Here is a 19,576-nt window from a genome sequence, read left to right as displayed (position 1 = left end):
ATGAATGGGGTTAGTGCCTGTGAAAAAGTTTTACTCACGCAAACATTGTAGAGACGTGTACAGTCAGGGTAATGACCTTTACTGGGAGGGAGAGGACGAGATTCACATTTTGGCTGGACTTTCTGTGGTTTATAAAATCTTTCGAGGGTGTGTGTCAGAAGTGATTGATTGTGATCAAGCCGTGATTTTGAGCCGTAAGTTCTTCCCTTTAGTTGGTAAAGTCCCTCACGTCCTTCATGCAGATTTTAGTGGAAACTCAAAGGGGAGCGCTTTCCTCAGGTGAGCTCTGCACACTGCCCGCAAGAATGGCTGTCTCCCAGTCTTGAAAGAATCATCGGAGTTCATGAAAGAAAGGGGGAAATGCCTTTTGCAGACACTGTTACTGCAGGAGCTCATGTCAGACAGTGTCTCAGTCTCCTATCCTGTCTTCCAGCCCCCTTCCCCAGCCCTCTCGCCTGTCTGCCCACCTCCCACCCAGCCTGTCCGTAGATGTGCTTGTGTAGATGTGTAGATATGCTTATTGTAGATGTGTAGATGTGCTTATTACTGTTACGAGTGATTGTGTTTGCAAAATTCATCGGTTACAGTTGAAAAGAATTATATTATCTCATCCCAGAACCCAGTGAGGAATGTAATACATGTTTAATCCCAACTCCCCAGAGTAGGAAGCAGTGAGGGAAGCACTCACTGCGTTTGCCACTCTGATAGGGTGCCCCATCTCCCTAGTAAATAAACACACAAATACTCCAAGTTCTGCATTTCCTTATTGCATAGCAGTCCCTGCTAATGCTTGGATAGAGTGAATGTGCTGAATTCCCACCCGTGATATCCGCCATTCCTTCTCTTTTGCCAGTTTCTGACTTTATCTCTTGCCCTTCCTCACCCTTTGGACTGTGCATGTTGGTCCATCGCAGTTTGAGTTACGTACAGCGGGGGGCACCAGATTCTCCCGCATGGCCAGCGCCGCCCTGACCTGAGCCTGTTTTCAAGGGGTATGTTGAATAGTATCTAATACCCAGTGCTTACTCCTGCCAGGTAGTGTTCTCACCACAAGTGTGGTGGGTGCTGTTACCACCCCCAGTTTACAAAGTCGGGAACTAAAAGCTCAGTTCATTGAGGAAGCTCACTGAGGTTATTTTCTTGCTCATGGTCACATGACTAGTAAGTGTGGGAGCAAGGATTTGAACCCACAGAGTCTGTTTCCGGGGTCTGGGCTCTTGGCCCTCCAGTGCCAGTGTTCTCAACTGGTGATCTCCCGTGACCGTGGACCATAACAGCAGCCTGTGGTGGGCCTAGATGTTCGCATGGGGCGAACCCAGTTCTGTGTGAGCTGCAGTTGCCCTTTAATTTCTTCAATCAGACACCGGGGTGGTAGAAAAAGAAATGGGGAAGAAGGTGAAAATGTGGATGACAAAAGGGGAGAGTGTAGAGTGAGGACAGTATTGGGGGGGATGAAGCAATTCTAACCTACATGAAGTTGTTACCTGAAATGAGCAGTGTGGCTAATTGAGAATGAGCTTCCCCAGCTGCCTGTCCTGCCTCTTCGAGACATCGTGATGCTGAGAGAGAGGACGCGGGGGCGAAATGACAGAGTTTGGAGAACTGCTAAGCGATGAGACATCTGATGCTGGAGTACAGGACAAAAAGTCGTGCAGGAATCATGAGGGACACACATATACTTGATTCAGTTCCATGGAGATGACAGCTGACCGTTGGAGTCCTAAGCCTGCTTGCTTAGTTTGTAGTTGACAAAATGCAGCAGATCTCACTGCCTGCATTCCGCTGCATTTGGTAAAACGCAGACATTCATCTTGGGTGGCTCTTTAGCTTTTAGTATGGGGTTTGTTTTTATTGAAATAAAATCCCTGGCACACGATCATGGAAAAAAAAATCCAGAGTTTCATCATATGCAGTGTACTGTTTTCTACACTGGAGAATTTTGAGTGCTTTGGAAATAACAAGTCTGTTTCCACAATTTCCTGCTCTCCACTAGGTTCTTGGAACACCAAATGAGGACACGTGGCCTGGAGTTCATTCTTTACCACATTTTAAGCCAGGTATGTTTCATTAATTGCAAATGACTAAGTGCTTCCAATATGCAGAGTGAATATCACATTTTCCCTTCAAGCTTCTGTATTATACTGAGAAAAATTTTGGTTACTTGCTCTTGTATATTCTGCCTATTAGTGGAGTTGTCCTTTGTTTTTACAATTTATTTGTCTGTAAAGATAGAATTAATGACATTCCTTATGAGAGGTTTTCACCACGTGTATCTCATTTGAGTTATCTGGCTAATAACGTAGCTGTATCCTCATTGGTTAGGCTGGCATCCGTGTCTACAAAACAGAATTTCCATCGGGGTACTATGATCTGCCTGTGTGACTTCTTGAAACACTACTAGGAAAAGTATTACCTTGTAAAAATGAAAACTTGACATTTTGATTTATTTTTTAAAAACTAGTGATATGTAGTCCATTAACTTGAGTTTTAATATGTAAAATGTTCTGCATGCCTGTCGTACAGCATGCGGTCTTTTTTAATGTGAAATACTTAAACCTCTAAACTGGAAAATCTGAGAGAAAATGCAGACCACTTTTAAAATAAGTTGTCACTTTTTTCCTTCGCCAGTAGATGGCAGTCAAGAAACTTTCAGTTTTAATAATTACACTTAGAGAAAGGATCTGAAATGTGGTAATTTAATTTTTATAGGAAAGATGAAAGGTTTGGAATTGGAAATTTAATAAAAGTCAATGGAGTGAGTTATTGTAAAATAATTCTCTTGGTTTTTTTTTTCTTTTTCCCTGTTACAAAACATGGATTATAAAGTGCAGACCCACCGTAAAATTACTGAAAGGGATTTTATGGAAGATCTCATAGTCCATTATTTAATGAGGGGAAAAGAGCTATGAATAATTTCTGTTATGGAAGCCAAGTTTATTCTCTTGCTCCTCTTCCCCTCTTCTGGGGCACCATCAGGAATAAATTATCAATCCCAAAGAATGACTGAGTTGAGAAACTATTTTTATTCTCAGTATTTTTCTTCTGAAAGTGTACAGTGTGATGAGAGTTTTTCTGTCTTCTTGTGCTGCACCAAGGACTCTTTGTACTTTTACTGAAAATTTTAAGTAACTTCTATGTTCTGGAAGACTATAAAAACCTAACAATTTAAGATGGATTTTTTTCTTCTTTTTTTAACCAAGCAATAAGTGCCCTCTCACTGCTCCAGCTGTTCCTAATGGAGTCTGGGAACACAGTTGTTTGTAGATGCTCCAATGTGGGCTCTGAGAGAAGGTTAGCTTCCCCATGTTAGTAACTAAAATCTGCGGTCTTGGGAAAATAAAGTAGAGGAGACTACGAAAAGATTTTGAATAAATAAAGTTAGATGCAGAGAGGAATAATTAAGACAGTCATTTGGCCTGCCAAGGTTCTGCACCAGAAAATATGGAGTCATATGTTTATTTTGGTGTGAACAGAATTAACCTCCATCAACAACATACAGAAGCATTTATCAAATGTGTTCTGGAAAGTACTGTGTTGTAGTGCAAGTCAAGCTAACAGATTGGGAACTTCATGAGATCAGGGACTGTGCATAGTTTGTATTTTGGTGTTCAATAAATATTTGTTGCTCTGAATCTACTGAATGTTTAAAACAGTTATCATTTATATGACTTTTCTGGGAAAGACATATATAAATTGGGCTATATATGTTTAAGTTATTTAATATTATGGATAAGTACCATTACAGACACTTAATACATAGGAGGTAATGGAGGCCCAGAAGAATGATGTGTTTAGATGGTGAACGTCGTAGGTGCTGACAGATAAGAAAGATATTCCAGGCAAAGCTTGGGGCTTGTGGGTAAGAGTAGACATGATAAATATTTCCTGAGTTAGCTTGAGAGGTGCCAAAGGGAAGCAAGGTAATAGACTGAGGCAAAGGAAGCAAATCTGTGAATCCTTTCATACAGCACTTAATCGAATCATCAGGGGAGCCCTTGTCTCTGACCTCCTGGACCTCATCCTCCAGGGGAAGAAGGTACACATTCCCAAAGGGGAAAAACAGCAGTGCGAGGGTCTGCCTGTCCCCCTCCCACCCCATACCTCCTTATTTTATCCCCAAAGTATGCCTTAGAAAGTCTGAGGGAAAACAAGAGAGTCTGAACCTTAAGGACGTAGTTTGTTTTGTTTAGTAGATTTCATTTTTTAGAGAGGTTTTAGCCTCCTAGCAGACTTGACAGAAGGTACAGAGGTTTCTCCGATACCCCTGCCCCAACAACACATGCATAGCCTCTCTGTTATCAACATCTCCCACTACAGTGATACATCTGCTACAGTTTCGTGAACCTAAATTGACAGAGCATTATCATCCAAAGTTCATAGTTTATATCAGGGTTCCCTCTCAGTGTCGTATATTCCGTAGGTTTGGACAAATATGGAATGACATACATGTACCATTATAGTGTCCTACAGTGTAGTTTCATTGCCCTAGAAGATCTTCCGTGCTCTGCCTGTCATTCCTCCCTCCCCCACCCAACCCCTGGCAACCACCCTTTTATTTTTTTTATTGTCTCATAGTTTTGCCTTTTCAAGAATGTCGTAAAGTTGGACTCATACAGGGTGTTGCCCTTTCATATTGACTTCTTTCACTTATTAATATGCACTTAAGTTGCCTTCATGTTTCCTCGTGGCTTGATAGCTGCTTTCTTCTTAATGTTAAATATTTCATCATCATGGTATATTACAGTTTATTTATCGATTCACCTCTGGAGGGACATCTTGATTGTTTAAGTTATGGCAATTATGAATAAAGATGCCATAAACACTTGTGGGCAAGTTTTTATGTGGACGTCAGCTTCCAGCTCCTTTTGGCAAATACCAAGGAGTATTAATTTTTTAATAGCTAATACATTTAAGCAATTCAAGATATCGAACAGTACGAAAAAGGAACATGGTGCAAAGCCTCCCAACCCTTTTTGCCATCTGCCACTTCCTCAGAACCACTGCCCTCAGATTCCCCCCTCCTCCATTTTATTATTATTATGTTTCTTACCTTTATGTATTTGTAGGAAATGATTAACATTTATACTTTATATTTCTAATATTAAACATAATTTTGTGTCTTGCTTGTCTCATTAATGCAGCTCACAGGTCTTCTCATATCACTGCATGGAGGAGGCCAGTGAGGCTCATAGCTGCATTGTTTTCCATTGTATGGATTTAATGTACTCCCTACTTATGGGCTTTTTGGGTTGTTTCCAGATTGTTGCTATTATAAATACACACACACACACACACACACGGGTCACATGTATACAGATATATGTGATAGATAAATTACCAGAAGTAGGGTTAAAGAATCAACAAATATATCCAACTATAACTTTGAACACCCTGTCAGATTGTCCAGAAGGATGGTGCCTACTGGCTCTATTACCAACAAACACATGAGAACACTGCTTCTCCACTCCACAGGCTACAACCAAACTTTCAGATTTTGCCAATCTGTTAGGTGACAAAAGGAATCTCAACACAATTTTTAATTTCATACTCCTTTTTTTGATGAGGTTGAGCATCTTTTGTGTTTCAAGATCACTTTCATTTCCTCTTCTGGGAAGAGTTCATCTCTTTTTGCCAATTTACAGTTGAGTTACGTGTTATTTTTTTTTTAATCAGTTTCTGAGGTTCCTTATGCATTGAAGAAAGCAATTTTGAAAATAATCCTCACTTTCATATCTTACTTTTCTTGCTTAACTGAATCAGTTTTGCCCTAAGAGAAAAAAAAGGTGTAATTGTTGAGAACAATGCAGTCATTATAGTTTTTAGAAGATCACTTGTTATTAGAGATCTGTGTATAAATCTATATGTATGTACCTTTGAAGGAAAAACTTTTCCGATGGATTATTTTATAGCTATGATCTAGGTAATGAGTAAAGCTAAAAAGCTGAGTCTCTTGGTTTTAACATATTCTAATCTAGGACCTACAAGGTGTTTTTTTTTTTTTTTAAATTAACTTACCCTTATAGTTAATTTCTATAGAATAAGTCCAATTTATTAATTCAGCAATATTTATTGAGCACCATTTGCGTGGATAGGAAGCGGGGGTGTTGCAGTGAACAAAACACATGAGATCCCTCACCAGTAGGAGAGATCTATAATACATAAAATATACAGTATATTAGGTGGCAATGAGTATTCTGGAGGAAAATAGAGCAAGAAATGGGATCAGGAAGTGCCAGGGAAGGGGGCACCTCACAGTTTTAAATTGTAAATGTAATCAAGGAAGACCTCTCTGAAAAGATGACATTTGAATCAAGGACATAAGAGAGAGAGAGCCACTAAGATATTTGCAGAATTTCCAGACAGAGAGAACTGCAAATACAAAGGCCCTCCAGTGGGAAGGAAAGAGGAGAGTATAAAATCAGGTCAGAGGCAACAGGCACTGTGCCAGCGGGAGTCCTTCACCCTTTACTCTGAACCAGACAGAAAGTACTGGAAGATTTTGAACAAGGCTGCACATACATGATCTGGGTTGCATTTTACTAAGATTATTCTATGTCTCGTGCTGAGAAGGGGGGTCCAGGCTCAAGCAGGGAGACCAGCTCAGAGACTGGGACAGGAGTCCAGGAGAGAGATCACGAAATGTGTCGTGAATAAAGTGACTTTACCTTCTCAGCTTCTCTGTTTCAGCAGAGAACTTAATCTGGCTTTCCCTTGGAAAGTATAGCAAAACTAGAGAAACATTTTTAGGAACAATTGCCAAGTATATAAAAGAACAATTAGATAACAACTGGATCTTATTCTTTAGTATTTACTCTGTATCCTCTTCTGCTCTTACATTTATGCTGACACCAAATTCTTTAACCACCAAATTCCTTAACCGTTTGTGGGAATGTGCTTACTCCCACAGCAGCCAGGCAGCTGGGACAGGCCACCACTGCATAAAATAAGTATATATGTCACACACACATGCACACACATACACATACATGTGTGTGTGTTGCATAGAATAAGGAGTCCAACTGTGGGAGGTGCTGCTTTTCCATCATTTCCTTCTATTTAAATTTCTCTTTAAAGGGCGCCTGGGTGGCTCAGTGGGTTAAAGCCTCTGCCTTCGGCTCAGGTCATGATCTCACGGTCCTGGGATCGAGCCCCACATCGGGCTCTCTGCTCAGCAGGCAGCCTGCTTCCTCCTCTCTCTCTCTGCCTGCTTCTCTGCCTACTTTTGATCTCTGTCTGTCAAATAAATAAATAAAATCTTCTAAAAAAATAAATAAAATTTTTAAAAAATTAAAAAAAATTCTCTTTAAAGAAGTGGGAAGTGGGTCTGGTGTTTTGAACCCGATTGCTGTCCTTTTTCTCTTCCCTGACCCTTGGGTTTCTGTAGTATATGGTCTTAAAAGGAGAGGTCTCTCCCTCCCTTTCTTTCTTCTGCCTCCTCCTGCCCGCCCCCCCCCCCCTTATATCAGAGCACTTCTTTTATCACCAAGCTCAGGATGCTTGCTATGGGCCAGCCCCAGAGGTAAGAGGTTGTTCTTAGCACTTCGGTGATTCTGTGACCTCTGACTGGATTCATCACGGGCCAAGCCCCATTCCCTGACAAAAAGTAAAAGTCCACTGTAAAATTAGGACAATTTTCCTTTCACTTGTTTCATAGTTACTCAGTAATGGGATACTTCTGCATAGTACTCTGTGCCTCAGTTTCCCTCTGAGATAGTAAGAGGCTTTCCCTTGTGAGTCCCAGGATCACTTTCTCCTGCCTGCTTTGCCCGCTGCTACTTTACATCGACAGAGGCAACTGGCTTCTGTGTCTGTGGTGAAGTGATACTGGAAATTCTTTGTTAGATAACACAGACTTAGCATTAATATATTTTAAAAATATTTTATTTATTATTTGGCAGAGAGACACACAGTGAGAGAGGGAACCAAGCAGGGGCAGAGGGAGAAGGAGAAGCAGACTCCCCACTCCCCACTGAGCAGAAGCCCAATTCTGGACTCAGTCCCAGGAGCCCAGGATAATGACCTGAGCTGAAGGCAGATGCTTAAAGACTGAGCCACCCAGGTGCCCCAGCATTAATATTTTTTAAAAAACACAAAAAACACATCTTGCGTGCATACTTGATGTGTTGCTTGGGTTTTGCAGAATTGTGGTCATTCCTAAATCAGGATAGAACATAGGGAGACATTGGAGGCTCTACTGGCTGGTAAAAATGGGCAGGTGATTGAGGATGCTGAAAAAACACTGAAATTTCCTCCTCTGGAGGAAAACCCTTGGTTGGGAGACAAGCACTGTTTTGTTTGTGCTGTAACTGTTTAAGCAAATGGAACATTAAAGCTGGAAGACACTTCAGGGGCATCCAGTTCTGCTCTCTCCCTTGTAAGGTTAGGAACCCAAGGCCAGGGATGTTAAAGGATTCCTCTGAAGTTAGTGAAAGAGGTGGAAATAGATCCCAGGTCTTCCTGGGTTTCCGTCCAGTGCTCTTTTTTTCAGCAGACATCATGGAAAATCATGCTACTGGACCTGAGCAAGAAGACTGTATTGTGATTTCTCACTGACCTTTTTCCAGTGAGCATCTTATTGACCATCAGTCTATAAAGAAAATAGCAAAAAACTAGAAGGTATCTGATCTCTGTATCTAGTGAACTACATAGAACCACAATTATCACTTTGTTTAAAGTAGTTTGGCCTCTGGGTGCCTGGGTGGTTCAGTCGGTTAAGCATCAGACTCTGGATTTCCGCTCAGGTCATGATCTCAGGGTCATGATCTTAGGGTGGTGAGATCATGTTTCACGTTGGGCTCCATGCTGGGTATGGATCCCACTTAAGATCCTCTGTCTCCCTCTGCCCCTCCCCATTCTATTCTCTTTCTCTCTCTCTCATAAACAAACAAACAAATGTAGTTTGGCCTCAAAATAACATGTAGACTCCATGTGTGATACTTTTATTCATCTCTTAAGTGCTTCCAACAAAAGGGCGTTCAACAGCATTCCATTAATGACAGATTATTATTCAGGAGTTTAAAAAAGAAGGGTGCTTTTGGGAAGAAAAAAAAATGTTTCTAGACCAGAAGCAATTAAAGGAATAAAATTTAGACTAAAATAAATCTGTGTTCCCAAATCAAGCAAGAGGACAGAGCCTTTCTAAAGTGGTTCTGTTATTCCGAAGAGAAAGGTATCTAATACAAGAGACTGATTAAAGAAGATTTGATGAATATTTTTTCAATGTTTTCAATAAACGAAGTGAGATGAAAGAAGAACTTGCCATTGGAGGCAAATTACAGAATGGTAGTATTTGTGTAAGCCCACAGACGTATTGACCTTGAAGGCAACATTTAAATATAGACTTAGTTACAAACAGAAAGATAAATTCCATACGCTTTCGCTTAAATGTGGAGCGTTACTAAACAGGCAGTGGGCAGGGGATGGATTGAATGGGTGACGAGTGTTATATGTAAGGGATGAATCGCGAAATTCTGCTCCGGGAACTAATACTACACTGTATGTTAACCAACAGGAATTTAAGTACAAACTTGAAAAAATAAAAAATAAAATGAATGAATAAATAAAAAGCAGAAGCAGACCCATAAATACAGAGGGCAGACCGATGTTTGCCAGAGGGATGGTGTAGGGAGGTGAGCAAAATGAGTCAAGAGGAGAGTGGGAGATACAGGCTTCTGGTTATGGAGTGAGGAAGTCACAGGATAAAAGGTACAACCATAGGGAATATAGTCCATTATAATAGTATTGTTTGGGGACAGGTGGCCACTATGCTTGTGGTGATCATAGTATTAATGTATAGAGATACTGAATTTTGTTGTCCACCTGAAATCAATCTAACATTGTGTGTGTGTGTGTCAACTATACTTAAATATTTTTTTAAAAGAAAGGATAAAAGAGTATGCACAGAGCATCGGAATAATCAAAAAGAGATTAGAGGTTAAAAATAGAGATAGATAAATATGGGCTTAGTTGTACTAAGGTTTTGTAATGAGGGGAAGAACTTCTCCTCCAGTCCTGCCTATTCACAGGCATGACTGGGGCTCAAAAACCAGACTAGACTTAATTCCAGCGAGAAGATGTAAATTATTTCAGAAATAGGATGCTATGGTGATAACCTTACCTTTTATGTTGTATTCTATTATTTACAAAGCACTTTTATATGTTGCTTCAACTGGTATTTAGAATAACTCTGAGTTATGAGAAGAATGTTTTTGCCTTAAAACTGTTGTCCCATTTTACAGACAAGAAAGCGAAGCTCAGAGAGATTGTGTGGCTTGCCCTAGGCTCTGTCTCAGGGATGTAGCAGAGCCAAAACTCAATCCGGGTCTTTCAGCCCCTGGCCTGGTTGTCCCACCCATGCCTGTGCCTGCCTTTCAATGGGTTTCCCTAACTGCAAACACAGGGGCATGAGGGAGAATTGTCAATCTCTCCTCAGCCCTGCCTTGTGGCATCTTGGAAAAGATCTGTACCTTCTTGTGGATACCAGAACCAGCCTCTTCCCCCTTTAACCTGTGCTTCCAATAAAGTGCAGCTCCGAATTGCCCCCTGTGGATGTCTACCTTCAGACGTGCAGTCCTTAGTACGTATTATGGGAATTGCCCAGTGTCATGATTTGCAGCACTAAGGAAGCTTGGACTCTTAGCCTTGATTCGCTCTCTTGGCTTTTTCCCTAGTCTTTAAGAAGGTAGTGGAAAAGCTGTGGAAGCAGCAGAAGTTGTTGTGTGGGACATTCGGTGCAGGAAGGTGGAAAGGAGGACATCTTCATGCAAGATGTTGCCCTGCAGAGACCACACCTTCAGTCAAGGGATCCTTGTGGATGTGCAGAGACCTATTCCTTGCTCTTCCAGAAGAATGGTGTCTGCTCCATCCAGCTCACAAAATCCTGTGGGATTTAAATGAGATAATCTATTTTTTTACATTCTCTTTATTGCTTTGTGTTTACTTATATTCTGCCTCTTTTTAAGATTTGAGCTAGCTGTATAATTGATACAAAAGTGTTTTTAAACTGCTAAGGGAATGTAACTACAAAATATTTTGGACCATTTATAGTGTCCTCTGCCTGGTATTTCCTTTCCCACTTGCCATTTATGCTTTATCTCAAGAATTGCTTTTTATGTCTTTCTTTAAATTGATTGATAGCAGTGGCAATAATCATGGGTTACATCTGGATATACAAGGGTGTGACTGTAATGGTTGTAAAAATGGGCTTTAAAAATTATTATGCAAATATCTGATTCTTATCTCAGATTTTATTGCTAAAATTGTGGATCTGCCTGACCCAAGGCTTAGGACAGTTAGACTCTCTCCACCCACCACCAACCACCACCTTCTCCAACTTTGCGGTTCCTCCTACCACCAGTAAATGGCACTCTGGTCACATAGTGAAAACGCCTGTTAATCAGTAAATTTATGAATGACATGAACTCTGTAGATGGAAGAAGTTTCAGCGAAGGTTCACCGTAACAAGAAGGGCAGAATGCCTTTACTTCCTTATTCTCTGATTATGGCGGTCATGCTGGGAGGTTGCTGGTGGCTGCAGGCGGGAGAGAGCGTGCCCACATGGAGAGGCCACATTCAGTCAGCAGTAACGTGCCTCACAGACTCTCATGGCTTGGATTCTTAGCGAGTACTAGGTACCAGGCAGCGTTGTAGACGCTGAAGACACGGTCATGAGTGAAGCAGACATGTGGAGCTTATGTGTTCACAGAGAGACAGGAGACAGATTACAGGTCAGTGTGGCTGGAATAGTGTGGCCACGAACAGCCGCAGATGATTCAGAGGGGTGGGTTCTGGAAGGCCAAGGTGAGGAGTTGGGGTTTTATTTGAAATGCAAGAAGAATCAACAGAGCAGGGAAGGTTTTTGATCAAGGAAGGAAATTGATGTTTTATGTTTTCAGAAGGACCCACTGGCTATAAAAAGTCATGGGCCTGTTTTAGAGATGGAAAGAGGCCTTTGCCTCATGTGTGAAGTCCTCTTGATTGGGCGTTTCTGTCTATAGCTCTGCATTGAGAAGGGTCTATAATGGCAAGTTGGACTTGGGGGAAATTATTCATAGCAGTTAGCAGAGATGCCACAGTCATGGAGAATAGAACTGACCAAGGATCAGATATGAAGTAAGTCCTAGAAGTGGCCAGTGCTATAAAATAAAAATAAGGGGGCACCTGGGTGGCTCAATCAGTTAAACATCTGACTCTTAATTTCAGCTCAGGTCATGATCTCAGGGTCGTGAGATTGAGCCTCACATCCAGCTTCACGCTCAGTGCAGAGTCAGCTTGAGATTCGCTCTTCCTCTGCCCCTCCCCCCACTTATGTGCTCTAAATAAATAAATCAAATCTTAAAAAAAAAAAAAAGAAAAGAAAGAAAGAACCAAAAAGTTTGATAATCACTCAACACCGTAAAGTAATAATTCCACTCCTCCCCAGTAAACAGACCTATGGGCGGGGATTATCTTTATAAATTGCAGAAACCCGTTCCATTGCAAAGTGGGGACTATCTGTACTGATTTTCTCTGTATCTGCTTGAAGAATTTCCCATGTATTTTCACTAGAGGGCATCCGTAGTGATGGAGACACCAGCAGAGTGTCCAGAAAATGCCAGAGAAGATGGAATAAGGTTATAATTTTAAGGAGAAATAAAGTTCTTCCAATCACAGCCTTATCAAAACAAAACAGAACAAAATCTTAAGTAGGCGAGTTTCATTACTCTCACTCTTGGAGTTTTGTAAAGATTCAGTTGGGGCATTATCCATACCTCATCTCACCAAGGTTGATATGGCATGCCAGTCACCAAATAAAGATTTCCCCATCTCTTCAGTAATCCCGCTGTCCCCTTCCCACCCTCCGAAAGAGCTAATATCCTTGCATACAGTCCAGTGTGTGTGATTTGGTTAAAACCACGTCTAAGAAAAGAATTAGAGATTCAGCCTGAGAGTGAGAACAGAGTCAAATGAAGACAAGGATAACTTTCAAGGTACCCAAAGAACTGTCAGCTCTTTAGAAATGGCAGGCTTGAGTTGTTACATACCATAAACCAGCTGTACACTTGTTAGGGCTTTCTTTGGTTTATAACATGATGTTTTATATTTATCCTGCACACAGTAAGTATAACTAGAAATCTATGCATTGGAAAAGGTCCTCCATGTCTCCTGACCCTGAACTTTTAAACATCTTTTCAAAAACTTTTAAAAAAATAAGAAGAAGAAGATCTTAGGAACGGGGGACAGGGAATTGGAAGTTTAGATCTAAAACAAGACAAGTTGATTCCTATGTTCAAGTTGGGTCTTGAGCCGAGTACATTGAGTAGTTCACTGTTTCCCCAGGGAAGGAGTGGGACCCCACAGACCTAAGCTGTGCATAGTTAACCATCCTGAGGAGTAATTCCACTGTGAGATTCATGACTAAGTGATTGAACCAAGGGTAGGAGGAAGGTAGGATTTTCTCTTTTCTGTCCCTGGGACTTTAGAGGCACATGGACAACAGTGTTTGTAACCTGAGAATTTATGTACAGTTTTCAGCATTTGAAAATTCTTAGACAGCATAATGACTGAAAATTGAAGTGCTCATTGGTTTGTGATGCTATTTGTGTTGTATTGTTTTTGACACTTTGCCAAATGTTTTCCTGTGAATTACCCTCTTAGGAAGGCAGGTAGGCAGGAAGATAAATGTAGCTGAAGATCCGTGAGGAAAGCCCCACAAGGTAGCACTGAGCCAGAGTCACACGGAGCAGTCAGTTCCGCCATGACAGGGCTCAAAACAAACCACCCCAGTGCCGGTGCCAAACCCAGATGAGTATCTGTGAGTTGCTCGAGCCTGTGTGGTGAGCTGGGTTTCAGCTGATCTTGTCTGCATTCTGCAGGGTTCACCTCCAAGATGCAAGGCCAGGTTCTGGTCTCACCACACATCTTGCATCTTCCTCGGAGCGACAGCTCCGAAATAATGCTCTGCCTGTGACAAGAGACAGGAAGAGCACAGTGCACAGACACATTTAAACCTGCACTGTGTCAATACTGTGCACTATTGGGATGGATGTCAATACTGACATCCATTATTCACACCAAATATCTTCTCCACGGGGCAGGGAAGGGAGGGTGGGGAGAGGGGCAAGAAGAAATATTTCCTGGATACTAATCTAATCTCCCAGATTAGAGTTTATGACTTCTAGGCTGATCAGCTACTCCTGGTTAAACTAAGTGACTCAGAGCCTTGATTTGTTTAGAATGATGTTGATTTAAAACACTTTTTTGGGCCATTATCATAGGGATCATACAGGACAAATAGACACGACTATGGTATAATACCTCTTTGGCTAGTATAGAGATGAAAGGAAAAATCTTGATTTATGTATGATGCAAAGAATATTTTACCCCCAGATACTCAAGTAAGATAAGATAAACTGACTAGTAATGATTGGCTCAGTTTTAAGATCGGATGAAAGTTCTTTCACTTGTGCTTGTCCTCGATACAGTGCTGTCAGAATGTTTTTTTAGTTGCCAGACAATAATGTTTGCAATTGAGATTATTAAGGAAGGACACCACGGTGCTACATAGTGCTTTCACCTCGACAGCCAGCTTGGTAAACCCAACTAATAATCTCCTGACTGCTAAAAAGAATAATTGCTATTCTCTCAGTGCTCATCCTTGCTCTCCACGAGTGCGTTAAAATCACAGACTTACCTATAAGGAGTTAGAAAAGTATTGAAATGTCTGTGATTTTTGTCATTTCTTTATTGCCTCAGAAGGGGTACTTGAGGATAGCTTGAGTACTTACTCTTCCTAGAGTAACACTGCTTTCCCACGTACAGTATGTCTGCCTCGTAGATGTAGAACTTTGCCGTACGAGATCGTCGGTTTTTCAAGCATATCAATGGTATTTGTGATAATAGTAGTCATAGCTAGCAGGTATTAAATGTTTCCTGGCATCAGACACTCTTACCAGCTCTTGAGGTGCATTTCCTGATGGAATGCTCACAGTAACTGAGGTAAGTACTGCTGTTACTCCCATATAGGGCAGTGGAGGCACCAAAAGAGGTGTTTTGTTTTGTTTTGTTTTTTTAAGTATGATGTCCAAGGTTACTAGAACTGGGAAGACATGGTCTGGCACTTCCTGTAAACACAAGACAGATTCGTTTTCCTAGACAAAAGGTTAAGGTAAAAGGTTAACTGCCTACGGAAAGTGCGTTGGGAGTGAAAAGAGTACATTTGTGTGCATGCTTTTTTAAAGAGCTCTTTTAGCTTCACAGCAAAACTGAGGGAAGACACAGAAATTGCCCATACCTACCCTGTGTGTGCACACAGTCCCAGCCTCCCTGGTATCAACATGCCCCACGAGAATGGGCCGTCTCTTAGAATTGCTGATCCTACATTGCCCCATCATTATAACCGAGAGTTCGTTAGAGTTTACTCCTGGTGAGCAAATGTATAGTGTGGGTGTGGACAAATGTATAATGACATGTATTCACCTTTACAGTATCATACAAAGTAATTTCACAGCCCTGAGAAATCCTCTGTGCTCTGCCCACTCCTCCCTTCCTCTGCCCTAACCGTAGCATCCACTGATCTTTCTACTGTCTTTGTAGTTCTGCCTGTTCCAGAATGTCAGCTCGTTGGAAGCGTGCTGTTTTATATTGATGGCTAAAGGACCTTTGTGCTCTGTTGTGCTGCTGCAGGCTTAGTATATGGTGGAGGTCCAACTTCAAGTCTTTGCCAGTGGAGACACAGAGGGGTGTCCTGGTATAGTGACGAAGAGCATGGACTCCACCTCTAGCTGGGTTCAAATCGGGCTCTGCCACATGGGAGCTGTAACACCATCAAGGTGCCCAGTGTCTCACTACCTCAGTTTCTCTGTGTGTAAGGTATAAGGTAGAGATGACCATAGCCCCTCGCCCACAGTGTTGTCATGAGGACTAAAGTGAGTGCATATTTGCAAACTACTTAACATACAGAAAATGTTTGCTGAATATCTAATGGAAGGCTTGGGTAGCCCAGCTCTTTGGGAAGGGACGGTAGACTGGGAGCAGAGTCCTCTCTCAGCCTGTCCCAGTAGCCTGCATCATGGCCTCAGGCGACTCAACCTTTCTAACCTCAGTTTACTCCTGTAAAAAGAAGTTCTTAGACTCCCTGATTGTTCACACTGCCCCTGAAGGTGCTGAGCTCCCCCTTCCTGATCTCTTTCTCGCTTAGGGAAGTCTAGATGAAGGGTGGGTGGGGACACATGGAGAATGAGACACAGAATCTTTCCTCTCCTTTGTTTTCTGGGCACTGTAAAGACATGATTTGTGAACAGTACACTTTAGACTTGCAAGAATGCCTGTGGTTAAACTTTCCTAGAGAAAGACATCTTCTGGGGAAGAGAAGCCTTCCTTGACTTTTAAATTGGATAGTTTGAAGACCTTGTCAGGGACTGCGCATTCACAAAGCCACAGTTGTACACATGTCCGAAAAGCCAAGCCATCAGAAGTAAAAATATTTAATGAAGTAGGAGAGTGTTTGTTTCTAGAAGTTGCTAAGAGATTACTCATTTTATTTATTTATTTATTTTTTTTAAAAGAGATTTTTTTTTTTTTAAAGATTTTATTTATTCATTTGACACAGAGAGATCACAAGTAGGCAGAGAGGCAGGCAGAGAGAGAGAGAGGAGGAAGCAGGTTCCCTGCAGAGCAGAGAACCCGATGCGGGACTCGATCCCAGGACCCTGAGATCATGACCTGAGCGGAAGGCAGTGGCTTAACCCACTGAGCCACCCAGGCGCCCAGATTACTCATTTTAAAACAACCACATTTGGGAATTAAAAGATGATTTGCCACAGCTGGAGTAGGTCACGTTACTTCCGTCTCCTGCATGCACCGTCTGAAGGTGGCTGCCGAGCATTTTGAGGTGGCCATCGGGGACAGCATCAGGACAGTACAGTTCTGTTCAGCATGAATGTGTCATGCCAGAGCCTCATGGATAACATTCAAGGTGTGCCAGATCTCAGTCATTATGTATTTTGGAGCTATCAAGTATGTTAAAGCTGTGACTTGCAGGTGTGTGAACATATGTTTTATTTATGTATCATTTCCAAAATGCCTGTTTAGGGGGCACCTGGGTGGCTTAGTCGTTAAGCATCTGCCTTCAGCTTGGGTCATGATTCCAGGGTCCTGGGATCGAGTCCCACGTCCGGCTTCCTGCTCAGCGGGGAGTCTGCTTCTCCCTCTCTCACTCCCTTTCCTTCTGCCTGATGTTCCCCTGTTCATGCTCGCTCTCTCTCTCCCTCTCTCTGTCAAATAAATAAATAACCTCTTTTAAAAAATAAAAATTAAAATATCTGTTTAGGTCACTCTGCTTTTTTGGAGTTGAGAGATCTAACATCCCCATATTTTGGAACAAGTTTAGCCCTCTCCATCTGGGGTAAACTCTCCTCTTCTGTACAGGAATTCTGCTTTACTTCTGTTTTAAAAACTATAAATAGGGGTGCCTGGGTGGCTCAGTGGGTTGAAGCCTCTACATTCAGCTCAGGTCATGATCCCAGGGTCCTGGGATCAAGCCCCACATCGGGCTCTCTGCTCAGCAGGGAACCTGCTTCCTCCTTTCTCTCTGCCTGCCTCTCTGCCTACTTGTGATCTCTATCAAATAAATAAATAAAATCTTCTAAAAAAAACTATAAATAGTTTAAATCCAGCTTATCTGTCTCAATCAGACTATCAACTGAAGTGTTCACTGCTGGCTTGGCTTTCCTAATAGGAGACAGTGAAGATTGCATAAAAATTCTTCTGCATACTTGTCAATAGAGTTTTCTTCTATTGATAATCCATTAGTATTGGTGCTGTGATTTATTGTAGGCTGCTTATGACCATATATGTTTTGTGCACTGCTGTATATCCATAGGGCCTAGAACAGGGCCTGGCAAACAGTAGGCACATAATAAATATTTGTAGAACAAACGAGAGAATGAAGGAATACTCATGTCTCCTATCCTAAAGGATTTAAGAATATTATACATTACTTAAGGAATAAGAGTGATTGTTTGAAATCTCACTAGCACGATCCATAACTATGTTTGTTGTTGACCTTCTCAAGGACCAGAGCCCTTCTGCTTCACTGAAACAATCCTGAGAAGGGCCTCAGGTTCACCACCCCTGCCAGGTGATACAATGACCACAGCTCTTTGGTGAAATTCTTACTACTTTTCTTACAAGCTCAGTAAGAAAGACTAAATGTATTTTAAAATATAAAACAATTCTAAAAATTTTTAATTGTGAACGTTTGAATATATTGTTGAGAGGAGTTAATTATCAAGCACATCTAACATTTCCTGTGGCATTTTGGACATGCTCATTTTTATACTGATTTATTGACTTATGAAACACTTGTTTGGTGATATTATTTATGTTGGATGATATTAAATCTGTTTACAAGAGGTATGCTAAAGTCTTAGACTTGTAAGTTCTCATCTCTGTTGGCACCCCTCCCAAAAAAGAAAGAAAAGCGATAGCTTACAAATCCTGATTTCACCTCTCAAGTGCTTCGAACATATTTGGGGTTTCTAATTTGTTGATTGATGTAACTGTTTACTCATATGTTTTCCTGTTATTGAAGTTAGAAACCATAGCAGTGTCCTGTAAGATACAAGCCAAAAAAAAAAAAAAAGGGTGAGAAGGAAATGAGGGGAATACAAATTAAAGTTATTTTCCTGATGGATCCAGGTCTTCCCTATAAGCGAATGAGTACCTTCCAGTTTAGGTTTTCTCTTCCTGTGGGTTCCAGTCTGCTTTCCTAATGCCTGAAGCCACTGCGGTTATAGGTTTTTTAAGCTGAGTCACTAGAACGTGTACCATTGTTCTCCGCTTGTTTTCCTGCGGTATTTCAGTGACCCGCAGCACACAAGCAGGGCAGTTTGAGGGAAAACCTTCCCAGTTCTCTGTCCTCCCACCCCCTCCCGTGGCAGAGCGAGTGATTTCTTCTGTGCTGCCCTCCTCCCCGGCCTCCCGCTGCGTGTGATCATCCTCTGCAATGTCCCTGCAAGAAGAGAAGGTGAAAATCAGCCTGCAGGTTTAAATTAATTGCACACCTCAGTTATGCTCAGAGTTTCGCCAGTTCTTTACATCACAACATTCTAAACTTCTAGTTTAAACATAATTGGAAAGAGAAAGCTGACATTCAGGTAGTCACTGACAGAGTAAACTTAACTAAAGCATAACAGTGTAAAATACTCATATGCAAATAACTTGAATAATCTGATAAAGTCATTCATAGGCCCTTGAATATTTTATTAAAGATAACTGTTATGGGTTCAGAGCCCTGGATTCCAGCACCTTTTTGTTTTTCAAACTTGTGTGCTGAATTATATTGTGTTTGTTCTAATGGAACATCACTTTTATTCATAGTGGAAATCGCTTTTTTAAAATATAACTTTTTCATGGAGTTATAAATGTAATGCATGTTCCTGGCAAAAAAAATAATAAATAAAAATAAAAATAGTAGCGCCTCCTCCATTTGAAATTGTGTACCTGGCGGTTAAGATCTGAAGGATGCTGGATACAAGAGAGCAGTGCCTGTGTTTTACTGGGGCTGGCTTCAGATATTTGAGTTTATCCTGTCTTC

At 41.4% G+C, this 19,576-nt stretch overlaps 1 protein-coding gene across 4 annotated transcripts in view; it reads left to right on the top strand.

Annotated features, from left to right (window-relative positions):
* Positions 1-19,576, top strand: part of CDK14 (cyclin dependent kinase 14) — a 572,715-nt gene that overhangs the window by 408,923 nt on the left and 144,216 nt on the right. For all 4 annotated transcript variants that reach the window (XM_032304318.1, XM_032304316.1, XM_032304319.1 and 1 more), the window contains one exon: positions 1,994-2,057. In XM_032304318.1, the coding sequence (XP_032160209.1) occupies positions 1,994-2,057 (64 nt within the window). The remainder of the gene's footprint in view (positions 1-1,993; positions 2,058-19,576) is intronic.

The sequence above is a fragment of the Mustela erminea genome, chromosome 11, assembly GCF_009829155.1.
Source record: "Mustela erminea isolate mMusErm1 chromosome 11, mMusErm1.Pri, whole genome shotgun sequence".
In the NCBI taxonomy this organism is placed as follows: domain Eukaryota; kingdom Metazoa; phylum Chordata; class Mammalia; order Carnivora; family Mustelidae; genus Mustela; species Mustela erminea.
This window is presented reverse-complemented; position numbering and strand designations above follow the sequence as displayed.